The sequence below is a fragment of the Anopheles stephensi genome, chromosome 2 (assembly GCF_013141755.1).
Source record: "Anopheles stephensi strain Indian chromosome 2, UCI_ANSTEP_V1.0, whole genome shotgun sequence".
Taxonomy (NCBI): domain Eukaryota; kingdom Metazoa; phylum Arthropoda; class Insecta; order Diptera; family Culicidae; genus Anopheles; species Anopheles stephensi.
The window spans coordinates 54324055-54337344 of NC_050202.1; the positions used below are offsets into that span (position 1 = coordinate 54324055).

The 13290-nt window shown below is 41.0% G+C and overlaps 1 protein-coding gene across 1 annotated transcript in view; it reads left to right on the plus strand.

The window, feature by feature from the left end:
* LOC118502768 (atrial natriuretic peptide receptor 3) overlaps positions 1-13290 on the plus strand; it is a 66464-nt gene that overhangs the window by 29948 nt on the left and 23226 nt on the right. Inside the window, exons 3-5 of the mRNA XM_036035358.1 lie at positions 1655-1838; positions 2409-2611; positions 9573-9624. Of these exons, the coding sequence (XP_035891251.1) occupies positions 1655-1838; positions 2409-2611; positions 9573-9624 (439 nt within the window). The remainder of the gene's footprint in view (positions 1-1654; positions 1839-2408; positions 2612-9572; positions 9625-13290) is intronic.

A 13290-nucleotide genomic window follows, 5' to 3' on the forward strand; every position in this document is an offset into this window, starting at 1 on the left:
TTGTAATTTTTTGAGGCAAAACAAAATGTTTGTATCAAAACTGAAAATGACGTCAATTTAAATTTTATTTATTACACTTGCATGCAGTAACTAAAGTTTACAATCAAATATTCAGTGACGGATAATATAGTAAGACCACTTTTATATCTAGTGTTTTCAACTACTTGTTTCGATACTTCTACTGATAATAATCACTCCAAAACTTTATTACTTTTACAATTTTTTTAACTTTCTTCATTAATTTACTTTTCTGGTAAAAATTACCAAACCATTGCGAACAATAAAAATAAACTCATAAAAGCCAAAAAATAAAAGCCAAAAATAAGAAATTCAACCAATGAATCAATCAATTGTATAGCATGTTTTGGCTATTTGGTTATGAGAATGAGAAAAAGGTACTCGGAATCGATTTAAAAAAAAAAAGTTCAACCACGACTGCGAACCGTTGACCTCTGATATGATCGTCTGACGGGAATAGTCTGGTACATATTCAAGTTGACAATAACATATTTAAACACATATCATACTCAATCTAGTGCTTCACGCACACTCCACACGAATGGGCAGATAGTTCGAAAACAGTAATTAACTACCTTTTGAGTCAATAATTGCACTTTATCGCAAAACATCGTCTGCCTCTTAATTAACAAAGAGCTCTCTTATAATGATTGCTTAGTTTCAATTAAATATGAATCAAAGCTTCCGAATATCAAGTTCATTTTGACTTCATTTATGCCAGCTGTTACCGTCTGGCAAGCAAACATTAACCGACACACCACAATTGGAGCCGGCTAAATGAAATCAAATTAAATAGAATCACAAGCGATATCTATCACACCGGCTGCTACTGGTGTTCACGGCCAGGGTAAACAAACCGTATCGATCTGTGTGTGCTTTCGATGGGACGCTGGCCTTTGTGTGCGTGTGTGTTATCTGGAGTCATTTCGTTCTTATGACACGTGTTTTGATTGTAAATGTAAGTGATAAGCTTTAATTAATATATCCAGATCAGGACATACTGTTCCTTCCTTTTTGTTTCGTTGGGTAATATTAATATTGATTTTCCTGTTAACCTTCATTACGATTAAATGTTATTAATCACATGTCTCAATTGAAAGCAGATAAAAACAAAAGTTCAAAACCACTTTAGTGTACGATTGTTAAAATATTAATGCAACAATAAAACCCTCAGACGGTTTCCTGCAGGCCGGTCGTTCCTTGCGCCAATCGTTAACCGCACTTTGGTTGGATGTAAATCGATGTCATCGTTTCAGTCTGTGCATAACATCGTAATGCAATAAAAAAATCAACAAACCCACCCTCACTATAAAACCGGGTTGGAAGCAATTTCAAGCAATCAAATAAACAAGTCAACCGAGTATATCGACCGGCACACGTACCATGCGCCTCCATTTGAAGCGTGCGTTACGAAAGCGTAACGCACAGTGTAACGCCTTGAAAGCTCGCAGCTAGGTTACGCTTTTGCAGCGGGAAAGCTTACGCTTCCCTGGACAACAACCGTTACTGCATGCTGAACGTTATACGTTGCATTCGAAATGAACCGAAAATGAACACACGTACTTGAAATGAATTATTTGCAGCTTTACTTTAAATGTTGCATTAATGTTGACTCTAACTTTTTTTTATTTCCCAGCGCCTGTTGCTAGAATCGCACGATATATCTACAACGATGGAATACCTGTGATAACCGGTGCCGGATACACGTTCGATTTTGAGGAACCAAAGACGCACTGTGAAAACGAGTTCCACATGCTTATCCGGACGGGGCTGGTCAGCTTCAAACGGATGGCATTCTTCATGATTGAACTTATACGGCAGTAAGTATAAGCTTTTCTTTAAAACTTTCCAATATACATTTAAATTTGTTGAGATATTATATTTATTTTCAACGAGCTTATCATCAACAATATGCTTTAACCTATCTCATCCCTACCATTAATCATTGATTATCGCCGAAAGGGTTTTTGTGCAGAGGTGTCAATTTCCCGGCAGCGCCCTAAGTTTCAATCCATTGAGAAAAGATCCCAACCGTCATTAGCTTCTAACGCCTATCGGGTGAACTTGTTGACCGGCTCTGGCTTACTGGGGGTGGGACGCACCTTCGTCATCAAATTTTATCGAATCTAGTCTCATATCCGGAACGTTTTGGGTTGATTAAGCCACGGAACGGTGAACAGAATGAGAAAGGGTGCTTTGTGGAAGTCATCTTTCTGCAAGAAGCACACAAAGAATGTAGATGTAAAACTGTGTTGAAAACTCCCAAAATGTGGCAATATCGTTATTATTCTATTTTAGCATCATTATGCTAAGATGACCAAACTTATACGTCGAAGCTTATTTCAAGAAATCTTTTAAAACTCTCGCTCTCTTGCGCTTCTTTCTTACAGCTTCAAGTGGAACCGTGTGGTGTATTTCTACGAACGACAGAGTTACTACAATGTGGCAGGACCACAAACCGGCCATCTGCTGATGAACACGATGGCGGAGTTTTTCCGCCACGAAAACATCACCTACTCACCCTTCTCAACCGATTCGGCACGCACAAACCTGACCGAGAGCCTGAAGGAAAAGGTTGGCCTCAGCTATGCAAGTAAGTGACGGCGATTTTTCTAAGCATTTCTAAGTTTTTTTTAAATTATTTCTGAGCAAATGGGGGAATAGAAAATTGCTGGAAATTTTTGGAGAGTCTTTGTCAAATGTGTTACTAAAGCATGACTCTCTGCAAAAATGATTATCGTTCTTTCACCTTAAACTCAACAAACCAAGTCTTATTTTAGACCATAACCCAAAAACAAAGAAAAATCCCCAAAAACGTCATCGAAAAGAACGATGACACTCGAACTCGGATCTATTCGTTCACTTCTACTGCTGCGTTGTGTGTCTTTTCGCACCTACCAAGTGTACACTTACTCGACGAAGTAACTCAATCTCTGTAGACAAACGGTTTAAAAGACGAGGAATGACAGGAAGAAGGGTTTAAAACGAACTGCGGAAAGCAAATGCAAATGAATGATGCATCGGCAATGTGAGCCGATACCTGCCGGTCCTGCTCGCCAGCGCACTTTGTACTCGTACCGTACGCCGTCGACGAGTGCTTGACGAGTGCCGATTAAAACAGCACTGCACGTAGCTAATTTTCTGACAAATGCATTTACGATAAGCCAACCTTCCTGCTGCGATTCATTACAGCACCCCTCCACCCACCGATTACCCTTTTCGATCACCTCGTCGTATCAATCAAATCACCGTGCCCGGCCCGTACAAAGCTACACTTCAGCCGGTAGTCCGTCAGGCGATCGATGAAATGTCAAAGTGGTTAGCGTCGGTAGAATACGCAAACAGTCTTCTGCATCTTCCCCGGTCGGTGTTGCGCCCCCTTCCTTACTGATGGGGCTTTGCTGAGCGGTAGTATATGGCAACTGTGGTATAATATATTTACACCAGATGGTTTTGTGTGTTAGCGGTCTAATTAGACGATGATACTTGAGGAGATTCAGTGTTTCGGATAGAGAAAGCTACTGCTTGGTGAGATTTCATGCAATGAATTTCAGTCAATGAGCTGTGAAATAAAGTAATTAAATTCCCTGCACTCTGTTCCTTGAGCAGGGTATATAATAATACTAATGGACCTAAATAAAATACCTAAATGACCTCAAAATAACTCTTCATCGCAGAGAGAAAACTTTTCAAATCACAGTTTCTTTCTTTAATAGTACTATCAGCGCAAATAAATTGCTATTGGAAAAAACTTCCTGAACTGGCTCTAACCCATTCGACTATTACAACATCTTCTCTCCTTTCAATAAAAACGATCAGGTCCTGGACAGACGAAAGTGTTATTGGATTATCAAAGGCACTCGAAGTAGATGAGAAAGAGTTTTACTCCTGCCCTGTATATACATTATGGCTAAATCGTTCAATAACTTGGGTCCAATGGCTAATCCGTTCGGTCAAACAGCGGAGACAAAAAGGCGCTTGAACAAAGTAGCCGTAGCTTCAAAGATATACTTAGGTAAGTCTGGACCGGTGACCATTACTCAACTGGTGTCTGCTAATAACGACATATTATTTTTGGAATCCCATCCAGACCGCCTCCCCGTACGAAAGGCTGACTACTTTTCTACGGGTAAAATTAAGTCACAGAAAGCCAGAAATGGCAGGCCAAGACCTCTCGAGGTTGTAGTGCCACAGAAGAAGAAGATTTTTGGAATAGCCCACTCCCTGTTTGTTCATCTGTTCATGACATGCCCATCAAAAGCAAGAAGAACGGACATTTTTTTAAAACTAAATTTATGAATGGTCATAGAAAACCTACCATGCATGCAGCATATATTGCATAATTTGCATTGATGACTTTAGAATATAATACATCCGTAGCACAGTTTTTCATGCATCAAGTTCAGAGATAAAATAAAAGATTAATAATTGCCAAGGACATGGGGCGGTCCGGTGGCCGAGGCGACAGCGGCGCCGGTCTTCACACGGCAGGGCCGGGGTTCAAATCCCATCCAGACCGCCTCCCCGTACGAAAGGCTGACTACTTTTCTACGGGTAAAATTAAGTCACAGAAAGCCAGCAATGGCAGGCCGAGACCTCTCGAGGTTGTAGTGCCACAGAAGAAGAAGAAGAAGAATTGCCAAGGACTGGCAAGATGAAGTTGAAGTTGAGAAAGCCATCGCATTCTAGGCAGCTGCGAGTAACTATTCCTATGGAGTCTAATGATCCATTGACTTCTCGGATGCAATGCTATAAATACTGTTCCTCACTCGATGTGTTGTATCTACCAGCTACGTAATAGATTCATGGAAGCAAACTAGTTCCTGACACTAGACCCCTTATCGCTAGCCAATATGTATCAATTTGAGAGAGTTGTTGGAAGCATAATGCAAGTCTCACAATGAAGGCCTTCGACGAATCGAACCGTTCCGCCATCACCAAGCAACAGGTGAATTGTGTTTCGCTTCACGAACACGGTGCTTTATTATGGGAAAAACTAATTAAGCTACCTTTTAGACTCCGAACGGGTACGCTTGCGAAGGAACGCTTCATGGTAGGATACCGTTCGGCATTCAGTATCGTTCGGTGTGGATAAGGTCAGTTGCTGCCTGCAATGATTGATTTACCTTCATTCCCGAAGAATAAATCAATTTTGTGTGTGTTAAGGAGCTAGAGCTGCGTATGAAGTATTGTTAAAGGCGATTACATAGTTTGCAAAATTTCTCAATCCATCCAAAATTACCCATCAGGACCTTCACAACGTTGCCCAACTGACAGCAGCTTTCGTTGTTCGGAAAGACGCCAGCCAATGGCGAGGTTCCCTCCGACGAGTCGTACGCGGACAGAAGATTAAGCGTCGCTATGACACTTAAACGACCACGAGCCGCCCATTTTAGATGGAGTTACAAATTTATTTGCATTTGTCTTTCAATCCGACATAAGTGACTGCTGCCCTCGCCTCACCCCCTCAAATGCCACTCACCCACTTTGTCATATAGTCGACGTTAAAGACCACCCCAGTCCTCGTCACCGTGGCCCGGTGATTGAGAATGCGACAAAAAACACAACCTCAAGCGCGTCCGTTTGGAATGTTTAGGTCGTTTCGGATATGCCTTTTGCTTGCTGGTGGCGAGCTTCACATTCGTCTGACTCCTGGCACCCAGACCCCAGGCCGCTGTCACGCTTCATGGAGAAGTCGCGTAAATGCGATGCGCATGGACTACGCAAGCGATCGGCTCAGGTGTGGCGCTGAACTTGAACCTGGAATCTAATTTTAGACACACTGGCTAAACCTTCAGGGACATCGTACACCATCTGCCGCCGTCGGAGTCACCACCACAGGTTTCTTTCTCTTCCGCACACTGCATTGAGTCGAAAACTTGCAGAGAATGTGATTAGAGTCATTTGACACACTTGACCACAACGGGGGAGACAAAAAAACAACGAAAAAATTTGTCAACAAAAACAAATCAAATGGGCTCCATTACGCCATGTTCACTGCACAATGGTACAATCAAATTGGTAAAAAAAATCAAACTGAATGCAATTTTTTAATAAAATTACAAACCTTGCTAACTTATGCATAGATAATATCAAGCTAAATAAATACCTATACCTATATCAGAATGAATTTTTAAATTAACCAGACAGTATACCTTTTTTTTGGGAGTTTCCCAAACACTCGAACTTAATCGAATTTCAGCTTAAATTAAGCATGCAATGCATCATTTGTTAAACCTGCCTGACCTTCAACAACGACGCACGCCTGTGGAACACTAACGAATTTGGTCAAAATCATGAGTTTTGCCATAAGTACAAAGAGTTTCCACTAGTCACCTGGAACGTACGTCCCAGCCAGGCAATCCCACCCGGGCACAGTTAGTTGTTTATTAATGATGGTTTGGAATCTCAGATTAGTAGTATCGCTTAACAACAACTGAACCTGAAACTGAGCCAACGCGTGCTGTGCAAGTGGAACGCCATTCAGAGTGGCATACATTCGGCCATTGAGCGTGTCACGTACACATTTGGGTGATGCAAGGAAAATGATCCCGAAGTGCGTTACGACACAGGTTGCGTATGGAGGTTGTTGCCAATAAACGATATGTTCATTGTTGATTGCTACTTCATAAGTTTGGCGTTGTGTGGTGCTTTAAGCCATTCTTTGTAGCTGCTACATTATTCGCAGTTCATACTAGAAAAATTGTACTGTAAAGCTTCGGAGAGAAATACGGTGAGGCCGTGCTTTATGAATAAAAAAAAAGCTTCAGAGCTGATATTTAAGGTGATCCTGTGCAATAAAGATCCACTTAAAAGACTCTTTGTCCTTTGTATACAGTTGAAATGATAGCAGGACCGAAGTTCAAGTCTCATCTGGGCCGTTCATCCATAGTGAGGACTGACTTTCCAACTATGCGGTAACAATAAGTCTAGTAAGCCAGAAATGGCAGGCATGATCTAAGAGGTCGTTAGGCCAAGAAAGAAGATACAGTTAAAATATTACAGCAGTATTAAATGATTTGGAATTGTTACGGCGAAGACCGACGAGGAACTTTAGATGAAGATTTGTTCGACGAGTCGTATTCCTGAGCAGAAAATTTTAAAGTTTAATGTACTTCCTAATGATCGAATACAACTACTTCGAGTTTAAAATCAACTACTTCTAAGGCAGTCAAAATAACGGACCAAAACCTTATTTTAAGTTATATCTGGATTTTATTGCGGTATATTTGCATCACGAGGTCGCAGCAGCTGGATAAAGCGGTGAAGAGTCCTCCTCCTTCCTTCTTTGGAACTATAACCTAGAGAAGACTTGACCTGCCATTTATAGCATTCCTTAACTCAGGATAATCATTCAATCCCAAGTCCTGCAGTGTAAAGTTCGGCGCTTGTATCGCGTCGGTCATCGGATCACCCCAAAAAACAGAAGAAAAATATCATGAAAAAAGGACATTATTGTCTCTAACTCACTGACCATCTATGAGATAATGCCGACATGCAGAAATGAAGAGAAAAGCGTTCACGTCACTATCAAACAGTATACCAGCCCTTGTGAATATCGTTTCTCGACGAACGAAAATTATCCCAATGGATACCAGCAATATTCTATTTTGTTTCGGAAAAATTGATATTAAAACACCATACACAATCGTTTGGTAGTCAAGACCGAGTCGCAAATAATCTCTAAGACCCAGAAAGAACTGAAATATTGCAAATGCTTAGTTATGCAAAAAATAAATAAATAAATAAATAAAAAAGTATCCAGTTAAAGGCCGGCATAATGTTTGGCTCTCCCTTATCTGCGTACGTAGCTCATCCTTACACGGCTGCGTACAGCCACGGTCAGCTGTCATTTGGTCGATCGTTGACGTTGAATTTTGTCAACAAAAGGATTGTTTATATTTGCTAGCCATAGCTCTTTTTCTTGATTAATTTTGGAGACATTAGAGCACTTGCTAGCAAAAGATAATTAGACATTTAATGCTCTAGATTAGGGCTAGAGCATTAAATAGTTATGATTTTGTGACTTTGATGCTGAGGAATAATAACAAAGGAACACATCGTAAAACTCGAATAATGTTACAACAAACACATTCAACGAAAAAGCGTGTCAAAGATATTTATGTATGATAGAACTATTCTTAAGAACGTGATTGTCACTCACAATACAGACACAATCAGACACATTCCAGCCCAAACATTCTGAAGGAAAGACAGATTCTTATTTTTCGACAACTCATCCTGTCCTTCGGAAGGCGCAACTTCTTCCGTATCTTGTATCAGCCCGAGCACGATGTCAACAATTTCCCTAACCATGTACATGGGACTCGAAAACCGATGCCTGATGCAGCAAAAAGAAGAAAAAAGAAAACGCACCCAACTATTTGTATTCATAAAACTTCCGACATGTTTCGTATCGCGCTCGGTACTTCGTGCACTTCCTATCGGGCGCAAAACTGACATTTATTTATAACTTCTGGTGTGTTGTATTTTTTTCTTCTCCTCTCCAGCACTGACCAGCATTTCAGGCAATTTTTCATCACATTGCGTTTTCCGATGGGTCAGATAGCTTGTTGAAAATTGTTTGCCCTGTTTTGCCTGCTCGTGGACAGAAAATGGCAATGCTGTAATGCTACCTGTCAGTAGCCGAGCCACCATAATCTATCTGGCTTGTTCGAGGCACCGAATGGTTATGTACTGGAGTCTGGTTCGGTTGTTCTTTTATTGCAATTGTTCCATCACGCTAGTAGCCCTTATTTGTAGGTCAAAGTTTACGACACAGTATAAACAGGGAAAACAATGACTTTAACCACGCCAAATGATAACGAATCATTCTTGCATGCATTCCCATTTTCGTCCTTACCAAATGAAACAGTTCCCACTTTTTTTGCCCCGCGGTGACAACATTCGTGTTGGGTAGAATGCAAGCTACGACCGAGCCGACAGAGTTTTACGACCATTTAATGCTCACGTAAATGAAATCAAACCTCCCTTTCTTTTCCGGCCGGTGTCGGCATTTTGGCAGTATGATCATAAATAAATACACATGTAAACGTAATCCACGTGAAACGCGTGCGGAAGATAATATACAAAAGGGGGAGGGAGGGCCAGAAAATGAATTTCTTTTAACGACTTTACGCGACCACCACAGAATAACTGATGCTCCTTTCTCTACCGCACCGACGAAAGCCACCCCACGGCATTGCATCGAGTGCAATCGATGAAATAATTTTTATTTTTACGACCAACGGCCACTTCCAGCGAGACAGCTACTGCACTTGAAGAGCTGCTCATAAAATTGCCACCAATCGAATTAAGATTGATGAGCGGGGATTGAGTTCGTTTCGACAATGCTAATCAGCGTGGAATACGGAGCTAGGGTTCGAGATGAACAAATTTGCCTGTTAATCAATCTTCATAATTCTCATTTCCCGGAATGAAGTTATAAAAAACGTGTCAAAAACATCAAGCAGCTTTTTTAAACCATTTATTTAACACTAAACAAAAGCACCTTTTTGTAATAAAATTCTATCCTTCTGTTTTTGTCATTTCAGGTAAGTTCTTCCTGCGCGTCGCTCGGAAAGAAAGGGTCCTCCTTTACGATCGGTGGGTACGATTGCCATCTCAAACACACTTGTGGATCATTTAAAAGGGGGGTTTTGCGTTATCGAGGGTAGCGTTATCGTTTACTCAAGGGTGAGTTTGGTGGACCATAATTTTTCACCCTTCCGTTTGGGACCGTTTTTCCATCGTTTTTCGTCCCTTTAATTATTTTCTGTCATTTTGCAACCGAAGCGATGAGACGGCGTTAAATAACCTCTTTAGAATTTGAGGCAAAATAATTAAACAAATTAATTAAAATATGATTAAACATATTTTTCTAGTAACTTAAGGTTCAACAAAGGCATTAAAAATCTGCAAAAGGCTTATTGAACATCTCAATTTTTATTTGAAAAATAAATAACTTAAAATGTTTATTTTCCAAATTTTCCAAAGAACATTTAATTCTTATCAAAAAATTAAAATAAAATTTAAAATTTAAAATCAAATCAACAAAAGATTCACTCGCATCAAGAAAAGAAAACTCTAGAAATGCGGCAAACTAATGAAAATGTTTTCCCTGTGGTACAAGATCGCTTGTCTAATGGCTTGTGTCAGTAGCAATCAATTGCACAATTGAGTTTTATCACATCGAGAGTGCATCGTGAAGGGCTACCCGAGCACCCGAGCAAGCCACGAACTTTGCAGCCGATAACTTGTTAAGTGAAAGCCTCGGCAACTGGAAAAAGGAAGCTGTGAAAGTTTTTCGAACAAATTGCATGAAAATGGGCCAAAGAATGTACCTTCAGCGTTGGTTTTTTCTTCCTTCAGTGAAGCAGCCGAGCTGGGTGACGAAGAAGGATAAGTTTGAGGAAGATTTTTCTTCAAACTTTTTAAAAGCTCTTAATAAGTTCAATGTTCCTATCTGCACTGTGATAAAAATAGTTTTAAAGTGAACTGTTGAAAATTTGGACAAGAAACTCTTTGCTTAAACCATAAATTAGCTTGTACGTGTAACCTTCACGCTACCTCCTCAGCAGCTGTTCATTATGCCTTAAATGTAATCATTGCTTAATACATATTAAATGGTGTACCTGCATACCCCGTGTGCAGTCAACTGGCAGGGTGATAAGTTTACCTTGGCAACAGGCTTATTAAGCGCGATCCTGTCTGTACTTCCACTTAAAAAGCTCCCACCCAGAAGCAACACCAGCAGAGCCGCGAAAGGTAAAAGTGGTCGAATGGGATCCTTGAAATCTTGACACACTGTTGTGTGCACGGTACTGCAGACTGCATACAATTACCAACCGACAGGGCGGAAGAATAACGGTGCGCTCCAAAGGCAACCACAACGCATTTGATCTGAAAGCGAACCGAAAAAAAAACACCACCACCTTCTGCCTTGTTTGGTGAAGAAGTAATAAAAGCACCAGAACCAGTTACTTCCCAACCGGCCATCCTCCGGGTGCCCTCGGTGCCTGGATGGAACTTTCGATTTTTATTACATTATCGAGCTGGGCCAAGGAGCAGACGCCATGGACGGCCCCGAACACGTTATGATAAAATCGTGGCCACACACAGACACTAAAAAGGCAACCTCTATTTATCTTCAGCGAAGATGACAAATCGTATGCGTTGGCGGCGCCAACGGTAGCGGATGCGTTATGCACCCACAAAACCCCGATACCCATTCGTCCGGTTGACGATTAATTGAGATTAAAAAAAAATACCTCCCCGGTGTACCAGACGTACTTCACAACACGGGGTAGGATGTGATACGAACAAAAAATATGCAAACAAACCAACACGAAAGAAAAAAAAAAGAGTGTCCACCTCACGAAACATAGCACCACCGACCGTCACGCACGTGGTTGGCCTTGAAAGCATAAACATAAACCCGAAACGCGCGCGACCGCTGAAGAATGAATCCGCATACGATCCAACACACGAGCGTGCGCGCGCGAGAGAAAGAGATTCACGGAGAGAGAAAATGGGGGGGTGTCTGTTTTTTGTTCCTGTGTACACGTACGGCTACCAAGGGTTGGAATTCACCCGAATGAACCACCCGAAGATCGTCGGGCACGGGTGAATGTGAATCGCGTAGACAGGGTTGATCAAATCAATGGAGCAAATCAATTTAATAGTTTATTGGACTGCACCGATTGGGACATTTTGATCAGAGCTATAACGATTCGAATGCTTTTTAAATATTTTCTGGCTATTTTTGAACGATAAATTATGAAAACTATTTCAACATCCCCTTGAAGAAATCGATACGGATTTTACTGCAACGTTTTGTAACAATCCAGTTTAAATGCACCACACTTTAGTATGTCAAATACAAACCGTTCCGGTATTATATTATATATACAGCTATTGAGATTGTAGTGCCGAAATTGAACCAGGATGCTATTGCCTCCATCTGGCAATCTACTATGATTCACTATTTGGCATTCTAATAAAAACGTAGCAAAAGCACGTAAGGAACGTAAATTAAATAGTCTTAGGGCTGGCCATCGAATTCTGACTGCCTTGCCTCAGTTTACCCGTGGCGGAATAGTCAGTTGAGTGTACGGAATAAAATCGAATAACTCCAAGTCTCCATTACCAATCTACCAGTCCTCCGGGAATCAAGATTTGACGGGGAGTTTCGGAGATTCGATACTTGGTCCAGTCGTACAAAGACGTCTCTATGGCCTCGGTAACTGGACTGTCTCCATAATATCATTACCATAAATTATTTCAAATATTTCTAATAGTTTCCCTTATAATTTGAAGCTCGAAGAAAGATTAACTCAGTCATGCGTTAATGCAGTTTTTTTAGGTATAATATTTTTCAACTATTTAAAAAATTTGATTCCCACGCAATGATTCGTTCATGTCTGAATATTCACAATAATGTGAATATTATTTATAATAATTGTAATGGTTTTAACAATTTTTTTTTATGTTTCAAATATAAGTATCAAAAGCGGTAGTATCAAGATTGGATTGTAAAGCATGGTTGGTTGGTTAGTTAATAGAGACTGGATTCATTTCTGCATGGGGTCTTATTGTTTTGTCCATCATATTTCTCTTAATACATTATATTTATTTATGTATTTTTCGTTTCTAACAACATGAATCAAAACAATCTATTCCATTTAAAGAAACATTCCTTGAATTAAGTAAGTACTGCATATCAATAAAAAATATCGGTTGCTATGGCTACCCGTACAGAACGAGGTTGAGCAACACTGCCCCGAACGTGCCGACCACTTACGCCGGTCCGTAGTAAACGCGATATGCCGGTCAGGACGGTGTTCAGTTGCGTTTCACAGTCCAACCAGGACGGTTCGAAAATTTTTGGCAGTACAAAGCACGCGCGCTTTCCTGATACGTTCGAGATAGACGCGACCGTTCGCGTGAAATAGTGTGGTGCGTATTGTTGTTTGCAACATCGGTAGTGCACGAGAAATAGGAGGAGTGTAACAATTACACACAACACACCCTTCTCGTAAACAAACCCTCTCCTCCTGGCTCCCTCCCGCCCCCCCGTAACTCCCCCGCGTCACCGCTTTATTCGAATACCACTCCAGTGCGTTTTGCGGCTCGTCGTGATAACAAAGACGGGCGCTCGCTTGCAACAGCACAAGCAGCCGCGGCATCGTTCGTTCGCGTTGTTATGTCAAGAAGGTTGATCACATCCTCGGGCATTTGTCATCGCGAGGCGTCAACCCACTCATCGTGTCG